Source organism: Cervus elaphus, chromosome 8 (genome assembly GCF_910594005.1).
Source record: "Cervus elaphus chromosome 8, mCerEla1.1, whole genome shotgun sequence".
In the NCBI taxonomy this organism is placed as follows: domain Eukaryota; kingdom Metazoa; phylum Chordata; class Mammalia; order Artiodactyla; family Cervidae; genus Cervus; species Cervus elaphus.
The window spans coordinates 2540572-2568057 of record NC_057822.1 but is presented as its reverse complement, the minus strand read 5'-3'; the positions used below and the strand labels follow the sequence as shown (position 1 = coordinate 2568057).

Below are 27486 nucleotides of genomic sequence, written 5' to 3'. Positions count from 1 at the left end.
GCAGCAGCAGGCTACAGTCCATGGGGTCGCAAAGAGTCGGACACGACTGAGCGGACCAACACCTCAAGAGACACCAGGAGACTGGAGAACTTGTCTTTTTAGGGTGGTAAATCTGAAAACAGATTTGAATGAATGAATGAATGCGTCTTTGGGTCTGCGCCGCACTCTATATCTGTTCTGCACTCAAGCTGCCCCCCACGCGGTTGATGAAATGGACGCCCACTCTGGGGCCGGCTGCTTCTCAGCCTGTGCGGTGGTGTGGAGGTAATCATTCGGGGCTGGGGATTGGTAGCAGCCCAGGCTGAGCTTGTAGGTGTCACATGCCGGAGGATCTCAGCTCAGTTTCCCTGCGCAGAACCCCAGCATCCGCGGGCGCACCTTTGGGCCGAGGACCAGCTGGCTCGGCATAGCCCAGACCGATCTCGGGACGAGAGGCTGGGGCAAGCGGTGGAGGAGCCCTCCTGGGTCCACTGCGTGGGCGACGTGCCGGCGCAAGAGCGGCCTCATCCGGGGAAGGTCGATCGAGGCCGCGCCACGCTGGACTAGGGGTGGGGTGCGGATGCTCTGGTCCCCAGCCCTTCCAGACCGAAGTCCCCCTCACTCCGCGGGAATCGGGGACCGCGGGAGCTGGGGTGGCTGGAAGAAAAGGGTAGCCTCCTTGGCAAAGACCGTGGGGGAGGAGACTCCCTGGCGGGGGAAGCGAGCGCTGCCGAGGCCGCCGGTCCCTTTAAGAGGCCGGGCTGGCTCTGCGGCGATCCCACCTGACCGCCTGCCTGGTGCAGTCTGTGGGCCGTGTCCCCGGGCGAAGGATCGGAGCCGGGCCGGGCCACAGGACCCGGCGCAGGGGAGGGAGGGGTCGGGTCCAGAGCTGGGCGGGGCCTCCGGCTCCGGGAGCGCCGCAGAGGAAGGCGCGGTGGGCGGGGCTAGATGAGGGGGCGGGGCATCCGGCTCCGGGAAGCGCCGCAGTGGCAGGCGCTGTGGGCGGGGCGGTGCCTGGGGGCGGGGCCTCCGGCTCCGGGAGCGCCGCAGTGGTGGGCGGGGCGGGGCCTGGGGCGGGGCCTCCAGCTCCGGGAGCGCCGCAGAGGAAGGCGCGGTGGGCGGGGCGCGTCCGGGGGCGGGGCCTATGTCTGCAGTGGGCGGGGCCCGCCGCAGAGGGGCAGTGCCCGCGGAGAGTCCTCGGAGCGCGGCTGCCGCGGCGCCTCCACAGCGTCGCCGACAGCCCCCGGCGCCTGGACTTGCGACCCTTGCTGCCCCGTGCGAGCCGCCGCGGCCTCCACTGCGGCCCGAGTCCCTTCACTCGCCGCGGCGCTCACACCCGGGGGCGGCCCGGCTCGCCGTCACCGCGGAGGCCGCGTCTGGCGCGCATCTGGAACCGCCCGGCCGGCCGCGCTGGATCCCGCGCCCGCCCTGGCCCGGCCGCGCCGGGAGCCCTGCCCGGAGCTGGAGCCGCACCTGGAGCCGCGGGCCCTGGGCCCTGAGCCGCGCGGCCGGCGCATGGTGAACTCGCTGCTGTTCGGGGAGATGGCCTTGGCCTTCGGCTGCCCGCCGGGTGGCGGCGGCGGCGGGCCCGGGGGCTGTCCCGGCGGGGGCGGCGGCGGCGGTGGGGCCGGGCCCGGGCCGTCGCCGGTGACGGCGGCGCTGCGGGACGACCTGGGCTCCAACATCCACCTCCTCAAGGGGCTCAACGTGCGCTTCCGCTGCTTCCTGGCCAAGGTGCACGAACTGGAGCGGCGCAACCGGCTGCTGGAGAAGCAACTGGAGCAGCAGCAGAGCGAGCGCGAGCGGCGGCTGCGCTACAAGACCTTCTCCCGCGAGCAGGCCGTGCAGACCGGGCCGGAGCTGCTGCGGCCGCCGGCGCCCGGCGGCGGGCTGGGCAGCGGCGCGGCGGCCGGCGCCAACGCCAACCAAGCCGCGGCCCTGGGCGGCCTGCCCCCCGGTGGCGGCTCGCACCCGCAGTACTACGGCCGCCTGCCCGGGACCATCTGGAGCTACACGCAGGTGCGGCGCACGGGCGGCGGCGGCGTGGAGACCGTGCAGGGCCCCGGAGTGTCGTGGGTGCACCCCGACGGCGTGGGCGTGCAGATCGACACCATCACGCCCGAGATCCGCGCGCTCTACAACGTGCTCGCCAAGGTGAAGCGCGAGCGCGACGAGTACAAGCGGAGGTGAGTGGGACCCCGCCCAGCCGCCCCGCACTCCCGGTCGGGGGTTGGGGGTCGTTCCGTTCTGGCGGCCCCGGAATGTGTGAGTTCCGGAGGGGCCGGGATACGGGGTCCTAGCAGCTGAGGCTGGAAGCTGTGTTTGCAGATTTGGAAAACTCGGTTTCTAGTTCCGTGGGGGACACCTCCGCTCCGTCACTGGACCAGGCACATTGTTTTCTAGGTGACATAATGACCGTAGGTGTTTTATGTGATGTCACCTAATCCTCATGGCAACACAAAGTGTGGGGCATTCTTATCTTCATTTTGTAGATGAGAAAACCGAGGCACGGATGCAAGTGACTTGCCTAAGGTGGCTTGGCTAATAGGTGGTGAAGCTGGGATGTGAGATACTCCTGGCCAGTCTGTCTTCCAACTTAGGTGTTTTCCCCAGGGATGTACAAAGTGGGCTCCCCTCTGTCAATGGGTGAAAAGAAACAACTCTTAAGTAATCCACTAACTTTCTGTTTTTCCTTAAATTAAAAAAAGATCAAGTGTTTCAGAGTGCTTGGGTCTGTCCGCTGAGGCCAGGGTCCGCTGTCTTGCTCCAGCTCTGTCATATCCAGTTGGCTGGACTGGATAACCAGACCTACATCAGACCGGACACAAGTTTTAGAAACACCTCCCTTCACCTCTCTTCTCCCTACCCCCAATTCTCATGTTTTTCTTGGACCCCCAACAAACTCAGCCCTAAAGACTGAGTTATCTGCACAAGCAAAGATAACCTTAGGCTGGAAGACAGGACACTGAATGGACCCAGACCACCAGATTTGGCTGGATGCCTGCTGAACTGGCTAGCACATTTCTGCCCAGCCCAGATTCCCAGCTGGGAAATTGACATTGCCTCCTGCCCACAACCTGGCTGACAGTTTTACCTAATCGGCCTTCTGATAAGAGGAGAGGGGTTTGTCTGTAGCATCTCAGGCTTGGAAGGGAGCAGGGCCCTCTGCTGTCCCAGGCATAGGCAACTCTGTGTTGGGAACTGTGGCTCTGACCCCCAGGGCTTGGAGGATGCCCTGAGAAGCATCTTTCCTTCCACTCCTGTGTCCTAGTGCTCACAAGAGAGCTGGCCATGGGTTTCCTCCCTTTTCTTCTCACCTGGGCGGGCTGGCCACTGGGCAGGATTCAAGTGCCACCTCCAGCACCTGCCAGTGAGAACCTCTGGCTGAACTGAGTGGTCATTGAACTACCCGGAAGCCTGTTTACTTATCAGAGAAATGGAAATGATAAAATCCACCTACAGCTGTACAAGGGGTGAGTAGGCTGGTGATGCTTTTTGAAAGGCATGAAGTAATCAGATTGACGTTATTAAAGATGAGAGACTCTTTGTCAAGCTGTGAGGGGGCAGTTGCCCAGAGTCTTGGGTCTCCCATGCAGGGCCTGGCTTCCTGGGGTAATGTCTTGGACCCCATGGGGAGACAAGCTACTCTCCTGAGCTGGTTGTCTCTCTGCAGGACTTGAGGATGGCCTGGTGTCTCACCATGGGGAGGCTACCTCTCTGCCCTGTGTGGGCAGCTTCGTTGGGGTGCGGCAGGGGAACAGGCGCTTGCTCTTGATGGTGAAACTGGGAGGGCCCTTTGGTCTGCCACTGTTGGTGGTGTCGTCATGCCCCAGGCTTGCGGGGTGTTTGTTTTATTGTGTGTGTGTGTGCCTTTCGGACCTGGCTACTAAGGAGATGGAAACACCATGCCCAGTCCTAGAGGGAGATGGATTGGCATTGAGCAATGCCCAGTTCAAGCTGCACCCAGGGTGTGGGGTGTGATGTCAGCTTCTGGTGCTGCCCTGGAATGACATGGGCGCTGCTGAGACAGGTGGAGGCTGAGTGTGTCTCTCTTCCCGCCCTTGTAGGGGGCGTATGCACCTTCTCTTCCCCCATTTTCTTTTTTTTTGTGTGTGTGAACTGGGGAGATGCATCTTTTCTGAGGTTGATTCAGGGCTCAAGTTGGATTTTTGCCAAAGCACGTCTGCCTTCTCCTTTGAGCAAGCCTCGGTTTCCCTGTCTGTAAAGATGAGAAGAGGGTGGGCTAGAACTCTAGTCCCTGAAGTCCCAGGCTGCCTTAGAGATGCCTTAGACATTCCTTGAACGTTAAATAAAAATTCATATTTAAAAAAATGTCAAATGGTCTTGAAAATATGCTCACTCACTTTTGAGTTCTTACGGTTAACTCTCGGAAGTCTACCTAACACTGATTTGTTAAAAAATGTCAAATGGTCATGAAAATATGCTCACTCACTTTTGAGTTCTTACTGTTAACTCTTGGAAGTCGACGTAACATTGATTTGTTGGTTCAGAGTCAAGTTAGAGCCACCCCCGCTTTCTCTTCGTCGGAAGAATATTCTGAGATCACAAAGCAGAGTGCTAAGAGCTGGTCCCGTTTGTAGCTACTGATCTGTGTGAGTCAGGGTTTCCCTGATGCTCTACAGCCCAAACCGGAGAGAGAATTAAACCGAGGGGGACTGTCAACCATAACCCTAGTTCTGAGTGTTAACAGACCAAAATGGGCTCATCAACCTCAGGCCTGGTAACTGTTTTCTCACTGAGCCGACAGTACGGATTTATACAAATAGCGTTCTGCATTTATTTGTTTCTTTATTTGGGTTTCTCCTAAGAATTTTCTTTTGGGAAGAGGGCAGGCATATGATCAACTTTTTTGAAAAGCGTTAAGAATGACTGGACTAGATGATCTCAAAGAGTCTTCCCAGCCTTGACAATATGTAAATCTGAGTTTGAACTCCCAGCCCACTTCTGATCTCTTGTTCATAAGAGAATGAGACCAAGGTGTTTACCTGGGCTCTTGGCCACTGAAGGCTTCAGATCCTTCCAGGATGTCTAGCATGGGGTCGTAAGAGGTGACCAAAGGAAAGAGACTGTCCTGGGGAAGAAGAGTTTCCAGAGTTTCCCCTGCCCACCTGGAGGAACTTGCAGCCTTGGAGGTGCTCTCTGCCTCTCCGGAGGGCAACCTGGGTTGTGTAGCTCAGTGTTCTCCAAGCTGAGAACTTTTGGGGTTCTACCTCCATGAACTGCGGCCATAGTCATGTATCACCATCTATATTATTATTTTTGTAAAATATTTTAAACAGCTTTGTTGTTGTTGTTCAGTTGCTAAGTGGTGTCTGACTCTTTGCGACCCCATGGACTGCAGCACGCCAGGATTCCCTGGCCTTCACCATCTCCCAGAGTTTGCTCAGATTCATGTCCATTGAGTGGGTGATGCCATCCAACCATCTCATCCTCTGTCGCCCCCTTCTCCTCCCACCTTCAATCTTTCACAGCATCAGTGTCTTTTCCAATGAGTTGGCTATTCACATCAGGTGGCCAGCGTATTGGAACTCCAGCTTCAGCATCAGTCCTTCTAATGAATATTCAGAATTGATTTCTTTTAGGATTGACTAGTTTGATCTCCTTGCAGTCCAAGGGACTCTCAAGAGTCTTCTCCAACACCACAGTTCGAAAGTGTCAATTCTTCAGTGCCCAGCCTTCTTTATGGTCCAACTCTTACATCCATACATGACTACTGGAAAAACCAAAGCTTTAACTAGATGGACCTTTGTCAGCAAAGTGATGTCTCTGCTTTTTAATATGCTGTCTAGGTTTGTCATAGCTTTTCTTCCAAGGAGCAAGCGTCCTTTAATTTCATGGCTGCAGTGATTTTGGACCCCAGGAAAATAAAATCTGCCATTGCTTCCACTTTTCCCCCTTCTATTTGCCATGAAGTGATGGGACCAGAGATGCTGTGATCTTAGTTTTTTGAACATTAAATTTTCAGCCAGCTTTATTGAGGTATAATTTGCATATCACAAAATCCTCCCATTTTACACATACAGTTCAGTGATTTTTAGTCAACCCACCGAGCTGTGCAGCTACCAGCACAATCCGGTATCAGAACACTCACATCATCTCAAGATCTTCCTTGCACCTCTGCAGTGAATCCCCACTTCTGCTCCAGACCAGGCACCCACCGATCTGCTTTCTGTTTCTGTAGACTTTTCATATAAATGGGGTCAGGCGGTACGTCGGCTTTTGTGCCTGGCTTCTTTTGCTCAGATGGTGATTGTGAGATTCATCCATGCTGTAGCTTAGACCAGTAGTACGTCCCTTTATAGCGCTGAATAATATTCCAACATGTGTGTAGAGCACAGTTTGTTTACCCACTCACATAGTCAATAAAATGTGAATTTAAAAAGTCACCTTTTGTGTACCCCCCACCCCATCTCGTGTGCGTCAGTGGTGCAGAATCCGTGTTTTGGAAACGCCTGCCCAAACCAGAGCCCCTGGCCTGGGACGCCTGGGCTCACCCTGTTCACTCCTGCTTTGCTTTCCCCTGGGCCCAATCAGCTCCACGCTCTTTACCATGAGGGAAGTGTGGTCACTGAAACCGTAGCCGACAAGGTTGTCAAGCGTTGATTTGGAAACCAAAACAAACATCGGCACCCTGTCGCACGCGGTGTCACCGAAATATCCTGTTCTGAGTTTGCAGGCTGGGGGCCTTTCCCTGGGAGATTCCTGCCGAGTCTAGCTGAGCTTTAGGCAGGCGGAGGGTTTTCAGAATGGGCGTCCTAGGGACCCAGACTCCAGGTCTGCCCCTGCCGTGTGGCACCGCGTAGCCTCGGGCCAGTCGCTGCTCTTTCTGAGCCGTAGGTCTTCCTACACCCACCAGGCTTCCTGTAGGCGATCCCTCCCAGCTCGCTCTGCGTTTTTGTCTGAGACGTGGAGGGGTCCAGGTCGGGGCTGCTCTTTCTGCCTCCTGGGGTAGCAGAGTGGTCCTCCTCTGGCCCGGGTGCCCCCTCTCCGGCCCCGGCCCAGCATGGCTGGACCCGGCTGGTTTTGTTCCCAGCCTTGCCCGCTGCTGTCCGTGCCCCTGACTTCAGTCTGCCTGGGAGTCTTGCTTTGTTTTCACTGGAGCTCTGTTTGAGGTCCTGGAGGACCACGGTGATCCTTCAGCCTGGTGGTTTTCAGGTGGGCTCTTTGGAGCCCTGGGATCTGGAGCAGGGTGCTGTGAGGCGATCTGGGGAACAGTTGGGGGCAGACCAGAGGATTTCGCCCCCATCAACCACAGCAGCTCCATTTTCATGGCTCTCAAATTGATATTCTGAGGGAGATTCGTTTGGAAACCAAGGGTTTTACAGTTTAGCAGAAAAGAAAGGAATTGCTGATTCAGCGGAATACTTTTTTTAAAAAAATTTTTTAGAGACAGGGAAACTGAGGCCGAGAGGGAGCTGACCCACAAAGACAGGCAGAACGTCCATCTGTCATGGAAAGTTTTGTTTCCTGCCCCGAGGCGATGCCTGCACTATTTGCCTTCTTTTGGGGCTTGGCAGAATGCTCGCCACCTTTTTATGTGTCTGCCTTTAAGCATTTTTTAAAAAGCCACTTTCGGGGATGGGAGGGACTTTTGCAACAGCTATTTCTGATCTTGAGCCGGAAGGGGCTGGGCTGTCAGCCCGAATGCAGAGCTCCAGAAAGGGGCTGGTGGGGGGCGGGGGTGGGCCCGCTGGACTGTCCTGTCTCTTTGCCATCACGCCCCGGGAGGCCCTTGGGCAGGAGGGTGCTGGTCCCCGAGTGCCCCCAAAGCCACAAGACTACCCCGGAAAGCTGGTCAGAGGGCTTCTTTATCTGCGCTTCCATTGTTTCTGAAGCCGCTGCGGATACAGCTTCTTTATTTCTGATTGTCCCGGTGGGGGAGGGGGCAGCTTTGGCTGGAGGAAGCGTGGATCGAATCCCAGCTCTCCCAGCCTCTGGGTGACTGTGGGCAGTTGCTTGGCCTCTCTGAGCTGCCTGGCCCACTGCTATCTGTGAAAGAGGGAGACTCACTCCCCCAGGGGTTGGAAGGGGGTAAGTCAGCTCCTGGGTTAGGCACACGAGGCTCCCGGGACATCCCCCATCCCAGAGCGCCCCCCACCCCATCCCCGCCGCGATATCTGTTCCTTTCATTTTACAAGGGTTTCTCAGCAAGGCGCTGGACGCTGGGCACATCCATTTCAGGACACGTTGTCGCTCTCTGTCCCCTGGAAGGCGCCGGAGACGGGGCTGCGGGCGGAGGGAGAAAGGGCTGATTCTTTGTCCAGCATCTAGGGAGGCTGTGCTTCGTACTCTTCGGGGTTGATTTGTGTCCGCGGAAATCTCCTGCCACCCCCTGCCCTGTCTCCCAGCCTCCTTTAAAAGAAACACACAGACCCCGTTCCATTTAGCTCCTTCGCCTTCCAGCATCTCTTGGTTTGGCTGGCAGGCTCTCTGGGGACAAATTTGGGAAGGATTTTCAGAGCCTTACGCTAGAAGGAAGGGAATGAGGTCCCAGAAAAGTAAAGGAAGCAGGAAGCAGGGAGACAGCTGACGCTGAAGATTCCTTCTCCCAGGAATTTGAGGCGGGGCTTTTTTCTTGGCCACCGGATGCGGGGCCCCTGAGCCACACACACACACACACACACACACACACACACACACACACACACACACACACACACACACACACACACACACACACACACACACACACACACACACACACACACACACACACACACACACACACACACACACACACACACACACACACACACACGTGTGCACGCGCATGCATACATGCGCTGTCAGGCTCTCTCTCCAAGCCCGTGCCTGCATGCCCACACGTGTCGGGGTTTGAAGGACACAGAAGGGTAGACCCAGAGCTTGCACATGTCCTTTGCTGCCAGGAGATGCGTGGACTTCCAGGGGAATTGATCTGAACCGCGCCATGAGTCAGTGAGAGCGGAGGCCGTGGACGTCGCCCGCGGAGCCTGGCTTTTGATCCCATTGACGCGCTGCGGCCGGGCGCTTGGGTGACTCCCCAGGGCGCAGATGGCTGCGGGCGCACGGCAGGGAGGGAGGCAGCCCTGTCGTTCCCGGGCTCTCCGCTGACCTTCCGTCGGACACAGCACCCTCTGCCCTGAACTGTGGTTGCCTGGGACGTGTCTGCCCCTTGCACCGACTGGAAGCTCTGCGGGGGCCGGCTCTGGGTCTGCCCTCTTCATCTTGTACACACAGCCCGGCCAGGGTCTGGCCGGAGTCCATGCTGAGCCTGTGTCTGTGCGGTGAGGAGGCCCTGTGCCTGGCTGCCGCGTGCTGGTAGGCCCCAGTGGGTCTGCGTGGACACGGGTGACCGACGCACATGGACTCTGTATCTGGCAGACGTGCAGCTTGTGGAGCAAACGGTCAGGACCTGGAGTCAGGAGACCAGGAGTCAGGAGACCAGGACTCTGGTCCTGACACATCATTTCAACAAGTTTGAATGAATGAAAAACCGTCTTCTGATGCCAAATGCTAGGCCCCCAGCGCAGGAGTTAAAAACTGGGCTATCCATTTGCCTCCCTGAGCCTCAGTTTCCTCATCTGGAAAAGGGGGTTGCTGAGATCTGTGTCCTGACACTGTAGGGCCGTCCACGGGCTCACGTGGTTACAGCACGTTGTAGACCGTGAGGTTCCAAGAGTTACATGGCCAGATTTCACAGGGCGGAAGGGTGGGTGCCCCAGCGGGTGGGTGGTGCCAGCTTTGTGAGGTGGGCAGAAGTCAAGAACCAGGCTGGGCCCTGGGGAGAGGGTGGTCCCTGACCTTGCTGGCCGCGTCTGGGGGTGGTGCAGTCTCTGGGCGTGGCTGGCCATGAGGTGCTCAGAAGATTCTAGGCCAGAAAGGAGGCTGGTGAAGGTTGCTGATGCTGCTACCTGCCTGCCAGGGCAGCACCCTCCAATCCCCAGTGGGCACCCGTGCTTGGCTTCCTGGGCAGGATGTGGTTTTTTACTCTAGTTCTTGGTACAAGAGCAGTTGTCATTCAGTACTAAACATGGCAAATGCCTCTGGTTCCCTCCAAGGGGCTGTGGCCTGGCTGAGCCCCCCAGGGTGTGGCAGGAGGCCGCTAGAGCTGCCCAGGGGTCCGGGGGCACCCTGGGCATGGTCCTAGCTAGCCTGTGCTGTGGGCTAAGCTTCCCGTTGCCCACCTGGCAGTGGGGACCATGGCAAGACTGGTGTCTCTGTAACTTTCCTACAGTGACCTGGATTCTGTGCATGCTATTTCATCTCTTGTACCTTGATGAATTGCTCTGTAAAATGGGGATAAAGTTTCTTATGGGTTCAGCTTCCCAGGGTTGATATAAAAATCAGTTGAAACCGTGGGATGTGGAAACATTGACCAAAAGGTTTAAAATAAATCATAATGAGTTAATTGCCATCATTGACTGAGTTCCTACTACGTGCTAAGCCTTGTGATGATTCTTTAAATAAGCGAGATTTATTTATTAGAGCCATCCCAAGAAGTGGGAATTGATTATTATTCATTTTGCGGATGAGAGGTTCAGAAGGGTGAAGACGTCTGCCCCAGATCTCAAAGGAGGGCAGCCTGGGTCTCTAGACCCCAAGTTCAGGCCCCTCCCCGGGGAAGATGCAGGCTGGAAGATGCCGCCTGCAGGCTGGTGAAGCTGGCAAAGGGTGGCGGAGGAGGGGGGAGGCAGGCTGTGGTGCGGGTCTCCCCGGCGCCTGACACAATATTGCCGCGGCGGGTGGCAGAACAGGAGGTGGCTGCCACGCAGGGAAGACTTCCTGCTGTGACTTTAGAGTAATTATTTTCTTGTGAAGCCAGTGAATCACTGCCAGGGGCAAGCAGATGAGCCTCCCGGGCGGCCTTGGAGGGCGGTCCAGCCCCGCTGCTCACTGAGGACCGGCTCTGGGTAGGAGAGAGTTCCTGGTTGGCTTATCCAGGTGGGTGGGGAAGGAGGGAAGGAGAGTGAGCTGGGAACACGAATTGTTACCTGCCGAGCACTTTCCCTGTGATCTGATGTAAACCTTGTGACCACCCTCCACAGGATGAGAGAGGAAATTTCACTTGCCGAGCCAGGGCAGGGCGTGGGGCTGACACTCTGAGTTCATGCTCCGTTTGTCCTGCCCAGCACCTGAGGGCCCTCCAGGCAGTGGTCAGGCCCCCCTCTCCCCCCGCCTGATGACAAGCGGGAGAGAGCAGTGGGCATTCCGGCGGCCGGAGGGAAGCCGGCCTCCGCCCTGGACTCAGGTCTGACTTCTGCTTTCGGTGGGTGCTGTGAACTTTGCCAGGGAATGGGGAACTTCTTACAGTCATCCCATGTCTCTTGGTGGGGAAGATGAGACTGCTGGGTATGGGTGTCCGAGAAGCCGGAGTTCTGTTCTCTGGACAGTGGCTGGGCACCCACCTCATGCCAGGCCCCATGCTGGGCACTGGGGTGAAGCATGCACAGCCCCTGCCCTCAGGAGCCCAGGGTCTGGGGAACCAGGCAAATGGGACAATACCACGTGACAAATCCCTGCCCCGATAGTGCCTGTGCAGAATGCGGGCACAGTCAACAGCAATTAATTAGTTAAAAAATATTTCTATACCGTTTACATGTTGCCAGGAGCTATTCAAAGCAGTTTAATTCATGGAACCTCACAATAACCCTATGAGTTGCATACTATCAGTGGCCCATTTTAGAGATGCTAAAACTGAGACCCTGAGGGCCAAGACAGGAAGCAGCAAGTCAAGATTCAAACCCAGGAAGTCAGTCTCTTACCCTTTGTGATACCCAGGAAGGGGCATATCAATTGTAGGCAGCTTTCCTGCTCTGAGCCTCAGTTTTCCCTGCTGTGAAATGGGGATAATAACCCTGGCTTCATGAGGCTGTTTGGCAGATTAAACCAAGTGGTACCTGTGGCAGCATTTTATAAATTGTCCCATGCAGTGCCTGTGATGACTGTACTCGGAGGCCCTGGGCCCAAACCCACACTGCTGTTTCTTCTCCAGCTTCCCAGGCGACCAGGGGCCACTTGAAGTTCCATGAAAGGCCTTGTCCTCCCCTTTGCCTTCATAGCACATCTTCTCTAGGTCGCAAGTCAAGCTGGGATGGGGTGCTGGACAAAACCTTTGACACGAAACAGCTCGGAGCAGAGCCTTTGTGCGTGACTCGGAGGTCAGGGAGCGAGGAGTCTAAGATAAGTCTCAGTCTTATCAGCCCGTGACCTTGAGGGAGACCTTGATTTCTTATCTGCACAATGAGGACCACTAGTCCTATTGCAGGAGTGGTGGGAGAAAGGGAAGGCGGTGACAGCGCTCCAACGCGGGCAGCTGTCGCGACGACCCTCAGCGAGGCTGGGGGCTCTGTGGGGAGGAGCGGGGGGCGCTCAGGGGGCCCTGGGGCCCCGGCATGGGCCGCGCCGGGCAGGGGCTGTCTCGGAGCTGGCTCCGGGATGCTTGCTCAGCGCTCTCTGGCCTGCGTGCTCCGACTTTGGAATGTGCTCCCGCACACAGCCCCCCGCCCGTCTGCTGCTGAATGGAGAGACACCCCCGCAGTGGAGACACTGCCTTCCACCCTCTTAATTGGCCACTTTTATTGCTCGGGTTATTTAGGAAGCTTCCTGGCTCGCTGCCACCAGCTGGCCGTCTGGGGGAGGGGAAGAGCTGCTGGTCTAAGTGGACCTTGTGAGATTCCCCGGCAGACAGGCTCCTCTTGGGGCAGGGTCAGGACATCTTCCCAGGACCCGCGGGCACCCCCCGATTTGCCCTGGCCAGCTATAGTAATGGGTGGAAGGCCATCCGGGGAAGGGGAGGAGAATGAGACCGGAATCAATTTGGGGAAAGTGCATTGCAAAGCCGGAATGCTGGTCCAGGGAGGACCCTGGTAGGACTCTGTAGTGCCTGAAACCCAGGGATTCTGGAAGGCAGCTGAGCCAGCTTAAGGCCAGTCAAGGAGGGCTTCCTGGAGGAGACAGCAGCTGAGTTATGTTTGGAAGGTCGAATAGGAGTGGAAGGGGGGAACAGGGTGCTGCAGGTGGTGAGAACAGTTTCTGCAGAGGCCAGGAGCTGAGAGGGCCGGGCTGGTGGCTCCCAGGCAGCCGGGCTAGAGTCGGGACACCGCTAGGCCTGCCTGCTCTTTCCCTCCCCCTTCCGCTCCTCCCTCCCCGCTCGGGGACTTCTGGGCTCTCTTTGTTCTGTTTTGCTGTCTCTCATCCTCCCTCCCTCTCTCCTCTTCCTTGTTTTGGTCTCTCACCCCTGCCCCGTCTCCCGCGGGAGTCAGGGCAGGGCTGTGAGGGGCACTGCCCCCACCCCTGCCCGATGCCAGGCCTGGGTGGGGGCTCTTTGCCTCCTGCGAGGCTTCATGAACTTGTGTGTCTGTGAGCACGGGGCCGGGAGCCTGCGTCTCTCCCCTATGGACGTGGAGCACCCTGGGGTCAGGACCCCATCTCTGTTTACCCCCACCCCTTGCACTGTGGGGCTAGGGTCTTGACATCATGGTGGGGTGCAGAGGAGGTTGGTGAGAGAGAGAGCTGCCGGGTTAGAGGTCAGTGCCTCCCGGGGGCCTCAGCTTCCTCCTCCTAGGTGGTTCTAGACGTGGTTCGGGGCTGTGGGGACTAGGCAGCTCACCGTAACTCTCCCAGGTGACCGCCCTCCCGCACACCTTCCTCCTACCTCCTGGTGGGCCCAGAGGGTTTCAGGCTCTCTCTGAGATCATCTAGTCCCTTCCCCTGCTTCCAGGAGACGTCGTTCTCCTGTCGTCCCAGATAACTAGATGTGCCTGCTGTCTTTTGAAGAAGACCTTCTGCAAGTTCATCTCAGTGTTGTAGCTTTTTCTCTCTGCTCCCACTTAAATACCCCTGGCCATTTTACAGATGAGAAAACTGAGGCCCGGAGAAGGAGAGCAGCTCTCCTGAGGTCACATAGCATAGCAGGGGCTAGAACCCAGCTCCCCTAAACAGGGTTCCTTTGAAAGCCTTGGGCTAGGGGATCCTGGGGCCTGCTGGTCCTTTAAGGAGGGGTTTGGAAAGCTCCCAGAGGTCAGAGAGTTTAGAGTGAAGAGCTCTTGGGGCCTGTCGGGGTGGCGCCCACAGAGACCAAATGAACTCTGCCCCTTGGCCAGACAGCCGGGTCCCCAGTGCTCCAGAGCTGCAACGGAGACGTCCGAGGTCGTCTTGGGTTCGTCTCCTTGTAACAGGACGCACCTCCCTGAACTCGGCCTGATGCTGGCGTCCCGGGATGTGGGCTGACCTGCCGACCCTGTCTGCTAGCTGTGGGCTCAGCTGTGCATTTCTCTGTGCCTCAGTTTCCTCTGGTATAAAATGGGATGGTGAGACCCACACCATTGTTGGTGAGCCTGGCCCAGTGAGGGCCATTCTCGTCCCCTCTTCTCTGGGGTGAGCCCTGGAGTTGGAGGTCTGAGGACTTTGCCCATAGTGAGGAATTCGGTAAACTATAAAGGCTGATCCCCCAGTCCCCACAAAGACCATGCTTCTTGAGTCCCCAGGCTGCGGCTGTGCCTGACAAATAGTATGTTTATAAAATTTTCTATGGAAAATCTTAATATTACATTGCAACTGGTTTTACACTTGCCTTTAAATAAAAATACCGACATTTACAACATTAGGACTCATTCATGTTGGGAGACAGGCTGACGCTTACCAGGCTACAGACAAGCCAGGATTAACCTGATGCTGAGTTCAGGGGATCCCTAATTTATAGGTTGTTCCTTTCTGGGTCTTAAGGCATAATACATCCATTGTTGTTCATGTCGTTCACTCGTTAAGTCATGTCTGACTCCTTGTGACCCCATGGACTGCGGCATACCAGGCTTCTCTGTCCTTCACTATCTCCCGGAGTTTGCTCAGTGGTGGCATCTAACCATCTCATCTTCTGTCGTCCCCTTCTCCTCCCACCTTCAATCTTTCCCAGCATCAGGGTCTTTTCCAGTGAGTTGGCTCTTCCTATCAGGCGACCAAAGTATTGGAGCTTCAGCTTCAGCATCAGTCCTTCCGATGAATGTTCAGAGTTGATCCATGGGGATTTAAAAAGAAATGATTTGTTCCCTCTTCCTTGGTTATCCTGTCAGCCTGCGATCAGGGCTTCCACTTGGGTGGGAGCTCTGCTCCTGGCGTGGGACTGCCTGGGCTTCGCATCACCACCCTGGGCCTCAGTTTTCTCATCTGTAAAGTGGGGCTGACAGCCCTGGCCCGTGGGTGTAATGAGGCTTCAGTGGGATGGGCGCACCGAGGGCCGAGTGTGGTGCAGGCCCCTGAGCTGCTGTGGCTCCGTGCCGCTGTCTCAGCCCGGCCCTGCCTCCCCAGCCCCCAGGCCCACACAAGGAGCGCAGACCCGTCCCTCCCGCTTCCGGCTGCAGAGCGGCCTTTGTGTTCAGAGCACTTCCCTTCCCCAGCCCAGCCGCCCGCTTGACCGGCCAGGAGGTCACATCCCCTGTCCTCCCCAGCAGGCTGTTGGCAGAGGGTCACTGTGGGGCAAGACCTGGCCCTCGAGGCTGCAGCCAGCACGGTGTGTGGCCTGGACCCTGTGGCCCCCTGGGGCCTTGCTGGACGTGGTCTTGCCACCTCTGTCCCTGCCTCCCAAGTCCCAGCACCCTCGATGCGGAGGCGGCCTCAGGAGGTCTCAGCCCTGTCCTGACGTCTCGTCGTGTGGAGGGGCAGAGCTAGAACTCCAACCTGGACCTGGTGGACCCTTCTAGGATACGTCCCGCCTCTGACTCCCAGACTCAGTCTCCCAGGCTGAGGAATGGGTACACGTTCCTGGTCCTGGCCCTTGGCCTGAGATACAGGGGGACGGGGGTCAAGTCCTGTCTTGCACCGCAGGGGTCCCTGGGGCAGCTGTTCCTTCTTAAAGCCACGGGAAGGTGGCTTCCAGGTTCTTGTGAGCCCACAGGCTATCTCTGCAAGGGCTTGTGGGTGAAGCCCTCACTCCCAGACCTTGGCAGAGGGGTGATGTTGAAGGCTGTCCTGGCACTGGTTTCCCAGGGTTGACGTCAAGGCAGCCGGTTTAGGGTTTCGTCTCCTAGACAAAGGCCGCTTTGTAGCTTCTGCTGGGCTTATGTCCTGGCCATCACCCACCCCCAAGGTGGGAAATGAGGTGGAAAGGATCACAGGGCCCAAGCAGAGATGTCCTGGGAGGCTTGGCCCGGCCTCACCTCCTCCTAGAAGGAAGCCAGGATCTTGGAACCCCGAAAGATTCCCCTCACGGTGCCCCGAGAGCATCCCGTGTGGCTGATACAGTTTAAAACTTCACAGCCCTTTTTTTTTTTTTTTTTTAACTGCACAAGATTCTTAAACTTCACAAGACTCCCGAAGGGTAGATGTGGTTGTGCCCGCCGTATAGATGGGGAAACCGAGTCTCCGCAGGTGAAGTGACGTGTCGCTTGCCACGGCCAGGAAAGGGGCAGAGCTGGCGTGTGAACTTGGGTCTTAGAGGATTGTCACTGGGCTTCCACCACTGTCCAGCCTCGTTCCAGACCCAGCTTTGGGTGGGTGCTTCAGGAGGTGAAGGCTCCCGGTGGGGGGAGCCTGGAGCAGACAAGTCTCATGGCTTTTGGGAACCAGAGCCTCCATTCTCAGGATTCAGAGTTGGGTCACAGTGCTTGGAGCCTGTTGCATATTTAAGTATGTGCCTGTAGCTGTGTGCACCTCTGTGTACAAATCAGAGAAGAGGGGTTGGATGCTGGGAGGTCTGTATCCTGGGAAGGTGGTTCCTGGGAAGGTGGTTCCAGGGAGGCCTTGAGGGCAAGAGTAAGGAATTGTAACAACAGACGCTAAAGACCTTCTGCTCTTCTTTTTCAGGAACTCCTCCACTTAATCATCCATCCATCCACCTTTCCATCCATCCTTCCATCCATCCATCCTTCCATTTACCCATCCATCATCTATTTATTCATCCATCCATCCATCCATTTATCCATCCATCATCTATCTATTTATTCATCTATCCATCCACCCTTTCATCCACCCTTCCATTCATCCATCCATCATCTGTCTCTATTCATCCATCCATCCATTTATCCATCCACCCATCCATCCATTTATCCATCTATCTATTCATCTCTCTATTCATCCATCCATCCATCCACCCATCCATCCATTTATCCATCCATCTATCTATTTACCCATCCATCTATCCCTCATCTCTATTTATTCATCCATCCATCCACCCTTCCATTCATCCATCCATCATCTGTCTCTATTCATCCATCCATCGATCCATTTATCCATCCACCTATCCATCCATTTATCCATCTATCTATTCATCATCTCTCTATTCATCCATCCATCCATCCACCCATCCATCCATTTATCCATCCATCTATCTATTTACCCATCCATCTATCCCTCATCTCTATTTATTCATCCATCCATCCACCCTTCCATTCATCCATCCATCATCTGTCTCTATTCATCCATCCATCGATCCATTTATCCATCCACCTATCCATCCATTTATCCATCTATCTATTCATCATCTCTCTATTCATCCATCCATCCATCCACCCATCCATCCATTTATCCATCCATCTATCTATTTACCCATCCATCTATCCATCATCTCTCTATTCATCCATCCATCCACCCTTCCATCCATCCATCCATCCAACCATCATCTCTCTCTCTATTTATTCATCCATCCATCCATCTATCCATCCATCCATCCATCCATCCATCATCTGTTTCTGTTGATTCATCCATCCATCCATCCATGCATCCATCCATTTACCCATCCATCTACCCATCATCTGTCTCTCTATTCATCCATCCATCCCTTCTTCCCTCCATCCATCCATCCCCCTCTCTATTTATCCATCCCTTCATCCATCCATCCACCATTTTTAGAGTGCTTGTACTTGGCCCTATGTTTGGCTCCTGGGGATGATGGCAGACTCCTGTCCCTAGGGAGTTCGCCAAATGACTGTTAAATCAGAGCTGTAAGAGTCCTTAGAGATGTTTGATTTCTCCCCCAACACGCACTTTTCAGAGGAGTAGTCACTTGCTGAAGGTTATACTCAATGTTGGTGGCAGACTTGGGACTCGGAGCCACGTCTGTGGACCCCAGTCCCATGTTCTTGCATCTCTGATGGGCTGACAGGCGGCTCCCACTCCTGGCTGGCAGCCCTCTGGCCCTGTCCTTCCCTCCTCGGTTGTTTTGATGCGTTCTTGGGCTTTTCTCAAGTCCTCTGCAGCCTCTGTCCTGAGATGCTGGCTGGACTGGCATGCAGGTCCCAGGCCGCAGCTGAACCTGGCTGTGCTGTGCCCTGAGATGACCCCATTGTTCACCTGGAACATCAGGTTGGCCGGGCACCCAAGTGCAGAGCCTCTGAGGCCCCGCTTTGCTGTGGAGACTGGCTTGCTGTCTGCAGAGGGTCGCTAGCGGTCATCTGTTCCTCTCTTGAGGGTAGGACCTCTGCAAATCCCATTAGAGATTTTACTGCCTGGGAAGGACATTCCAGAGCCTTCCCCTCGAGGCATCTTCTGTAATTGCGTCCTTGTAGCCTCTTCCGTGGGAAACACTTCCTGGTCTCTGGCCCTGATCCCGTGTGCTACATTTCCTCTTGTTTAGCCTTTTGTCCAGTAGGGGGTTGGGTGGGGCACTGCCTGGTGAAGACCCTCCCCGCCTTCTGCAGGCTGCCTCAGTCCCCCTCTGAATCCCAGAAGCTTCCCTTCTTCCTGCCTGAAGTCCTCTTGACTCATGCCTGCGCTCTGGTCGTGGTTGGGACATGCTCTTCATGGAGAAATGATCTGACTGGTCCCTCTAGGATTCCACGAGTTCCTGGGGGTGGGGAGGGGAGGAGGCACATTCCTTCTCCTGGAGTCATCGCGCCCTCTGAGCGGAAAGTGGCCCTGGAGCCCAGGGATCTCCCGGGCCCACCTTTCCTGATGGGGAGACTGAGGCGCAGAGAGGTCGAGCAGCGTGTCTGCCGCCGTTCAGCCAGACGGCTGGGGTTGGGGCTCCTCCTTCGCAGGCCAGTGCTGTTTCTGGGTGATTGTCTCGGGGAGTGGGTTTTTCTGCCTGATAAAGGTAGCTGACGGCCTTCGGATCTGGCAGTCTCTGCCCGGATGGGCATCCTGGAAGCGAGGCAGCTGGCTCCCTGGGGCTCCCCAGCCAGGATCCAGCACCCTCCTGCCGCCCTCTGGATTGGCAGACTCCTGGCGGGCCGGGCCTGCCTCTGAGCCGAGCAGTGGGACCGCCTCCACTTGCATCTGCTCTGCGGCTCCCTTTCACCCCACGGCCTCTCTGACCCTCCCTGGGGGGCCCCTCCCCCCCGAGGTTGGAGGGCAGGAGGCCTCACTGTTAGGGACAGTGATTCGGGGTCGGGGGGGCGCCGAGTCCCAGGGCCGGGGCAGGAAGGGGTTAAGAGCCCTGCCTGCTGGGGCAGGACGCCCAGCTGGTATCCTGGCCCCTTAAAGCAGCCAGGCCATCTGGCTTGGCAGACGTCACACCAAGATCCATCTGTCCCAAGGCCAAGTCACCAGGAGGAGGCTGCCTGCTGCCTTTGTGGGCCTGCTGGGGTGGGCGTGGACCGGCCGTCTGTCCCTGGGAGGCCGGCAGGTTGGGAAAGGGCCCACCCCTGGCAGGCTGCCCGGAGTGGGTGGCTGGCGGAGAGAGAGTCTGAGCACCCAGGGGTGGTCAGAGCTTCCTTGTGCAAACGGGTCCCGGGACCGCCTGGGATGCGGGCAGAGCGGGACACGCACCCAGGCCTGCTTGCGGCTGCTCGCGGGGCTCCAGTCCACAGGCTCATTCGTTCATCCAGCGCGCAAACAGGGGTTGAGGGCCTGCATGTGCTGGCTACTTGGATACCAAGCGCCCCAGCCCCAGCACTGGGGAGAAGGACCCAGAGAATGAAGCCTCTGAGGGGCAGAATGGTACATCGCAGTAAAGCCCAGAACCCTGGACCCTGAAACAACAACCCCCCACCCCCCAACCCCCATCCCCAGCAGCTGGAATTGAGGTCTGCCCGCTAAGGTGAAAAGTAATGTGAGATGCTTGGTGTTCACGATCTTGTGTATCTTCACAACCCAGTGAGGCAGGTACCCCATTTTATAGATGAGGAAACTGAGGTTCCGAGAAGCAGAGTCACTTTTACCAGGCCACCCGCTGGGGAGTGGCTGAGTCTGTCTGTTGACATCAGGGTTGAGATAAGGGGCCGCAGTGTGGCTGTGTGAGGGGTCTCCTCCCCCGCCACCCCAAGGCTCCTGCTTCCCGTCCCTCAGCCTTGGACCGTCTCCTTCTTGGCTTCTTGTCGAGTCCAGGCATCGTGTGGTTGGAGCACCAAGTCTGGGGGGAACAGAAGCCCCAGATGGGTTTGAGTTGAGAAGGGAATCTCTGCTGGTCCCTGGGCAGGGCTGGGATTGGTGACCCTCTGCCTCCCCCTGGGCTGAGGACCAGGCAGGATTTGGGCAGCGTGGGGGACTGGAGGCTCCTTAGCCCTGCCCATCTGAGGGTCCTGGGGGTGGGCAGGCCTAGGAGACCCTCGCTCTGGGGGCCACTCTGTCAGGACCCAGCGGGGCCCAGGATGCGGGCCTCTGTGCTTCGCTCTGACAGCTTGGAGGGGGTGCCCGCTGAACTGGGTGTCCATTTGGACCCCTGAGGGGGCTTCCCACTGGTGGTAACGGATCCACCTGTCAATGCAGGAGACACAAGAGATGCGGGTTCAGTCCCTGGGTCGGGAAGATCCCCTGGAGGAGGGCATGGCAACCCACTCCAGTAGTCTTGCCTGGAGAATCCCATGGACAGAGGAGCCTGGTGGGCCACAGTCCAGGGGGTCACGAAGAGTCGGCCATGACCGAGCACTCACACTCACTCACTGACCCCTGGGAGACTGAGGTCCCACTCCCTGACCTTCTCCTTCTCGTCACGAGGCCATGCGGCCCAGGGAAGGGCACCTGGGCCCTGGGGTCAGAGAGACCCGTGTTCTCCTGCAGCATCTGCGGCTCCGTACAGAGGCGGGTGCGTCTGGTGGTTTTGGGTCTGGGCTCTGGAGCCAGACTGCCTGGACCACTTCTGAGCTCTGTGACCTTGCCCACGTGGCTTCACTCCCCTGTGCCTCAGTTTCCTCATCTGTAAAATGGGCCTGCTTAGTAGCATCTACCTCATAAGGCAGGATTAAATGAGTGAGGATTAAATGAGTTGATAGTGCCTGTCACACCCTAACACTTCATGTTGTTAACTATTACGATTATGAGACCTGGATAAGTCACCTTACCTCTCCGAGCCTCAGTGTCCCTGTCGGCAGAATGGGGATGAGGAGGCTCGCGGCTCCTATAAGGTGCTCTGCTGGGGTGTTACTGTTGCAGAAGCGTCTCTGCTCTTTTTGACCTCTCTCTCTCCTCTGAGAGGCGTACCCCAGCCCTGTGGATGGGTGGGAGGAATGCTCTGTGTGTATCTGTCTGTGTGTGTTGGGGGAGCCCCAATGTCCTGCCCACTGGTTCACATCAAGTTGAATGTCAGGGGGACTTCCCTGGTGGTCCAGTGGTTAAGACTCCGTGCTTCTCCTGCAGGGGGTTCAGTCTCTGTCCGGGGGGCTGAGATCCCTCATGCTGAGCAGGGCAGTCAAAAAAAAAAAACAAAACAGTTGCATGTCAGGCTGCGTGGTGGCTGGCGGCTGGTGTAAGGTCAGGCGTCCGTCCCCTTGAGCTGTGTGTGGTCACTAGTCCCACTCGGCGCGGGGGACCAGGTCTCATGCCTGCCTGCTGGGGCCCGCGGCCTTCCCGGGCAGCCGTGGCAGGGACACCAGCCCGCAGGGTCGGCCGGGCGGTGGGCCGCGCTCCGTCCGCCACGCACCAGCCTCCCGTGTGCCTGTGGTTGGTTCCCGGGTCCTCGTTGCTCTCCCTTCCTCCCTCCCTGAGGACTGCTCGGGGCTGTCCTCCCCCCCTCAGCAGGGGCTTGGCAGGAAGCGCAGGTTCTGGGTTCCAGCACCCCCCGCCACTGCCTGGCTGTGTGACCTCGGGCACGCCGCTTCACTCCTCTGAGCTTTGGGCTCCTCATGCGCAAAGGCCTGGGCTTCTGTACGTTCCCATTCTGAGGTGCTGGGGACCCATGTTCTGCGTTGCTTTTTTTTTTATTACACCTGGAGCCTGTTTATTCTTGCCAGCCCTCATTTAATCCCAGAGGGGGTCATTCCTTCCCATTTCACAGAAGGGTACACTGAGGCCCGGAGCGGCAACTTGCTCAAGGCTGCAGGGCCTTGGTGTGAACCCAGAACAGGGTGTGTGCCAACTCCTGCCTCCTGGGCTCTCCTTGGATGTCCGCCCCTCGCTGGTCCGAGTGTGCTGGGCGTGGTGTGAGTAGTGATGTGGGCCTGGCGGGATCACGGCCTTGAGTTGCATTTACCTGCAGGGCGGCATGGGCCCTCGACATAAACAACAGAGAGGCCCAAAGTGCACATTAGGTTTCCAAAATAGCCTTGGGAGTTGCTGTTTTTCCTCCAAGCTATAAACACGTCCTTGGGTGGGGCTCCCCTAGCCTCCCAGTCACAGACCCCCGGGGCCTCCCACTCCTTGGTCTGGCTGCCTGGGTCCCCTCCTGGCTCCTGGACTTGAACAAGAGATGGCGTCCCTGAGGCAGAGAGCTGCTGACCCTAGGGGTGGGGGTTGGGTGGGTGTCCGCCCTGCCAGGCCCAGGCAGACAGGCTGAGTCCTAGGGACGGAGGGCTGTGAGTGCTAACCTGCCCACTGTCTGCCCCGTGAGAGGTGGGCCTGGTGTTCGGGTGGGGAGCAGGAGAGCTGGCGGGGACTGCGGAGTCGTGTGGGGAAACTGAGGCTAGGGTTGGGGAGCGGCGGGGCGGTCGTGTCCAGGGCCCCGCAGGGAGTAGGTTCTGCACCGACTCCAGAGTAGCCTCTTAGGGAAGGCCCTGCAGGTGACCTTTCCAGGGACCCTTTATCCAGCGAACATCTATCTGGTGCCTACTGTGCCAGGCTCCAAGCTGCACTCCGGGGTTGCAGCTGGGAGCCAGAGTCTCGTCTTATAAGGGCTGAGTTAAGTAGGGGAAACCAACAGGTGGACAGACAACCTCAGTAGCGAGTGACCAGGGTCTCTGGAACACAGACAAGGGGCACTTGATCCTGACCAAGGAGCCAAGGAAGGCTTCCTGGAGGAGGGGGTATACAGGCTGAGTCCTGAAGTTGGCAAATGATGAAGCGGGCATGTAGAGGGAGGCTTCCCGGCAGAGTGCACGGGTACAGGCCAAGGTTTCGAGGTATGACGCAGCGTGGCACGCCTGGGGCCGGACGCGCCGGGGGCATGTCTTCCCCACCCTCGCGTGTGGCCACTTGCTCCGGGGCTCATCACACACACGGTGGGAACGTCTGCCCTTTTGGAAGAGAGGAGACGGGGCCTGTTTCTCAGACAAGCCTGATCGCCCGGCCCTGGCTCCTTGGCGAAGGCAGAGTACCACCCCAGTGAGGGTGAGGAAGGACAGTATCTATGATGGGGTCTTCCTCCATCCAATGGAGGGGCAACCTTTGGGCTATTTGACTAATCGGGAAACTGAGGCACAGAACATTCTTGCTGCTGAGCTGGGGTGAGGACCCAGCTTTTTCTTTGGCTCCGTGGGCAGCGGCTGAGCCCCGTGAGAGAACAGCCTTGTCACACCCAGCACTTTTGAGGGGCAGAGAAGTCTTTTCCACACTGGAACCCTTGACCCAGCAACCCACTCCATGGAGATAACTGGACCAATATGCAAATCTGTGTGTACCAAGATGCAGGACCCAGGAGATTCATGGTCATCCACTGTATTACCTGCTGAGAAGGGTGCTTGCCATGTGTTAAGTGGGGAAAGCACACATTTCTTGGTTTTTTGTTTGTTTTTTTGTTTGTTGGCTTACCTGTTTTTTTTTTTTTTCCTTTCTGTTTCTTGTGTAATCACTGTAAAATACTGGGGCAATTTAAAACAAAGGGAAAACGAGTGGGTATTTTTGTCTTAATGACTTTGATTTTCTTGACTAGTTGACGCGTTACATGATTGAAAGTTTAAAAAGATACAGGAGAAGAAATTCAGACGCACGCTACAACAGACATGAACGTTGAGGACATTGTGCTGAGGGCAATGAGCCGGTCTCGATAAGACAAATGCCGTCTGATTCCACTTATGTGAAGGGCCTAGGGCAGTCAGATTCCTGGGGATGGGAAGTAGAATGGTGGTTGCCAGGGTCTGGGGGAGGGGGACCGGGGAGTTATTGTTTACTGGGGGCAGAATTCTGGTTTTGTGTGGGGGTGATGGCTACACTGCAGTGGGAATGTGCCTAATGCCACTGAACTGCTCAGTTAGCAGGGGTTAAGATGGCTTCCCTGGTGGCTCGGGGTAAAGACTCCGCCTGCCAATACAGGAGACACGGGTTTGATCCCTAGTCCGGGAAGACCGCCCCCCGCCTCAAGGCAGCTAAGCCTGTGCTCCACAACAAGAGAGGCCACCACAGTGGGCAGGCCGAGCACCACAGCTGGAGAATGGTCCCCACTCACCGCAGCTCGAGAAAAGCCCACGCCGCGACAAGACCCAGAGCAGCCTAAAGAAAGAGAGAAAATTTTAAAAAATGGTTGGCATGGTAAATTTTCTGAGTATTTTACTATGATTAAAGGAAAAGGTACAGAGGGGGACAGGGACAAGTCTCCCTCCCACCCCTGTCCCCAGCCGCAAGCCTCTGTCTCTCTTTAGACCACGGGTGTTTTCAGTGTGGTGGTGGAGCCTTGCCTTCCTCCCTCCTGCCCTGGGTACCAGTGGGCAGGGGCCGCCCAGATGGGGCCCCTTCACTCACGGGCAGAGCGAAGATGCCTCTCCAAGAGCCCGGGGTGTGCACCCTCTTCCGTCCTCACTCTCAGGGCATGAGGCAGCGGTGCCCAGGTCTTCCGGCCCTTGAGGGGTTGTGGGGGACTGAGGACCCACGCCTGGGGGACGGGGCTGAGGTCCCACCTGGGGGGAGCCCCGAGACTCATCACTCCTCTTGCAAGGGGAGGAGAGTCCTTTTAATTCAGTCCTGTGCTCCTAAGTGGGCACTTGGGAAGTGTTTGTTGAATCTGCCGTGGGGAAAAGGAGATGGAATCTTAGCCGACAGCCGGAGGGGTTGGGCTGCAGCAGACGTGGAGGCTGCCGCGCTGGGCTTCCCAGAAGCACCCACCCCCGCTCGCTGGGGCATCCTAGGTGCCTGTCTTGTGCCAGCCCCAGGGTGTGGCGCTAACTTGGGCATGGGGGCAGTGAGACGTCCTTCTGAGATGAGGCAAGCCTCCAAAGGCTTGTTGACGGTCCCGCGTGTCACCAGGCGTCAAGCGCGGGGAGTCTGGCTTGGTGCCTGGGGGTCCTGCCTATTGCCCGGGGCCCTGGCCACCCCCACCCCGCAGACCTGCCATCCTGGCTTGAGCTGGCCATTCTCCACGGCAGGAGAGACAGTGTAGAGCCCACATTCCGTGGTTCATCAGTGTCCATCCACTGAGTGTTTACTGGGAGCTGAGCTTGGGCTGAGTGCGTAGCGGATGCTGACTCATTTAATGTACCAGCCCCGCAAGGCAGGTGCTCTCGCTAGCCCCTGCCCTAAAGATGGGAACCAGGCGCACGGCAGGATTGGGGCTTTGCTCCAGCCAGCTCTGGGGGCGGGATGGACGGCAGGCTGTGGGCAGGTCTGTCTTGGCCAGTGGAGGTGGAACCCTAGGGCCTTTCTCCTCCCTGGGGCCCAGGAAGTGAGTCAACAGGCTAAGCGGCCGGCTTCCAAGTCAGTGGCCGTGACCACTGCACACCAGTGCCGACCCCGGCAGGGTCATTTGGCGGTGTTTCCCGAGCAGTGTGCTGGGGGACACGGAAGGGAGTGGGGTTTATAGAACCAGCGGAACATTCTTACCACTGCCAGGCTGCTCAGGCGTGGGAGTCAGGTGGACCTGGGCCTGGCCTGGAGCAAGGCAGTTCCCCCGGGCCTCAGTTTATTCACCTGTAAAGTGGGAAGGGTAATGCCTGCTTCACAGATCTAGGGTGGGAGTAAAGTGACTAGTCTAGCAAGAAATAAGCATTTTACAGTGAAAGCCAGTCCTCTGTGTCTCCAGGAGAGCAGAGTCTGATGATACAGGCAGAGAAGTGAATACTTACAGCACCCCAGATGTGAGGAAGGCACGTGCCAGGGCTGGAGACACTTGGATGGGTGTAGCGACTTATTCTGGGGCAGTCCTGAGGGGCTCCCTGGAGGAGGTGATGAAGGTGTTGCAAGGCTGGAAGAGGCTGGAAGTGGTGTCCCAGAAACTTGATGGTGGCCTGCGCTTTGGGATGCAGATTCCTCCTCCCCAGGAGGTGCTCACTGAGCCACTTCTCATATCAGCCTGCTTGGCTTGGGGGAGGGGGTCAGTGCCACTTGGCGTGGTTTGTAGGCAGAGGCTCTGGAAGGAGGGCACTGCCCCCCAGCCCCCAGCTGTGGGGTGATGGGCATCCACAGAGCTGCCGGGTCTCCAAAGGGGCTTTTGATAAACAGCACCAAAGCGGGAGTGAGGCTGGCCACCTGGGTAGACATGGACACCGGGTCACTGGAGCAGAAGGCTGGTGTAAACAGCTGGAGCCTGAGATTGGCTTGGGGGCACGTGAGCAGGGGCGTCTGGGCCTGGGAGAAGGACCTCCAGTGCCTGCCGGGGTGACCCCACGAGACCAGGGGACCCCTCGTGCCTTAGCCTTGCCTGCTGACATGGTGGACCTATTCAGGACAGACCTCTAAGCCTGAGCAGTGCCCGTTCTTTCCTGGGGCTCATCGAGGGGCGAGGGGGGCAGAAGCAGGACGCAGGCTGGGTTTTGCGGCCACGGAAGCAGCGGTGTCAGCATCTGGCTCTACTCCCTCGGCAGCCCCCGGCCCCCGCCACGTGCCCCCGGCCCCCAGCCAGGTGATAGCGGCATCCAGCTCATTCTCCCCATCGCATCCATGTGATGATTCCGGCAGCATAGAGGCTGTGGGGTCCCCAGTCCTGGGCTCAGGTCCGGCCCTGTCACTTGTAGTGTGGCCTGGGCCTATGCTCCCAGTCTTTCTGACCGCTGGCAGCTGGGAGGTCACGAGGGTAAGGCCGCTGACTGCACCCGTCGTCATGGGTCGGTTGACTCGTTGCAAACAGCCTTGCGAGGTGGGTGGTCTTAGCAAAGCTCAGAGAGCGTTGGCAGCCTGTGCCAGGTCACAGAGGGGCAAGGTGTGTATATAGCTGGGGTTTGACCCTGGGACCCCTGACTGCAGAACCCCTGCCCCCCTCTCCACCACACACACTGGTTTGAACCCAAAGGCTGATGTCCCAGCTGGCTTTGACTCTCTGTGGTTCATCAGATAGTTTTCCTGATGGCTTGGGATGTCTGTCTGTCCAGGCACTGTGGAAATTGTTTCCTGGCCTGACTTGGGGAGCCATTTGAACTTACCCAGTCTGACACCACTGCATTAAGAATGGGAAAATGAGGCTGGAGGAGGAGAAGGGACTTGCCTGAGATCACGCAGTAAGTCTGGGCAGAGACGGGGCCAGATACACTGGGACTTTCCTGGGGGGTCCAGTGGCTAAGA

The 27486-nt window shown here is 57.3% G+C and overlaps 1 protein-coding gene and 1 long non-coding RNA gene across 3 annotated transcripts in view; one reads left to right on the top strand and one right to left on the bottom strand.

Annotated features, from left to right (window-relative positions):
- Positions 1-1223: 1223 nt before the first annotated feature.
- IFFO2 (intermediate filament family orphan 2) overlaps positions 1224-27486 on the top strand; it is a 50407-nt gene continuing 24144 nt past the window's right edge. The window contains exon 1 of one of the 2 annotated variants that reach the window (XM_043908971.1): positions 1224-2165. In XM_043908971.1, coding sequence (XP_043764906.1) covers positions 1495-2165 — 671 coding nt within the window. In that variant the 5' untranslated portion in view covers positions 1224-1494. The remainder of the gene's footprint in view (positions 2166-27486) is intronic. The other variant, XM_043908970.1, reaches the window with a different exon arrangement.
- On the bottom strand, positions 23872-24869 carry LOC122698252. The gene is made up of 3 exons (XR_006342298.1): positions 24739-24869; positions 24446-24489; positions 23872-24102 (listed from the first exon to the last, which is right to left on the bottom strand). It is a non-coding gene; the product is annotated as an uncharacterized LOC122698252 (long non-coding RNA).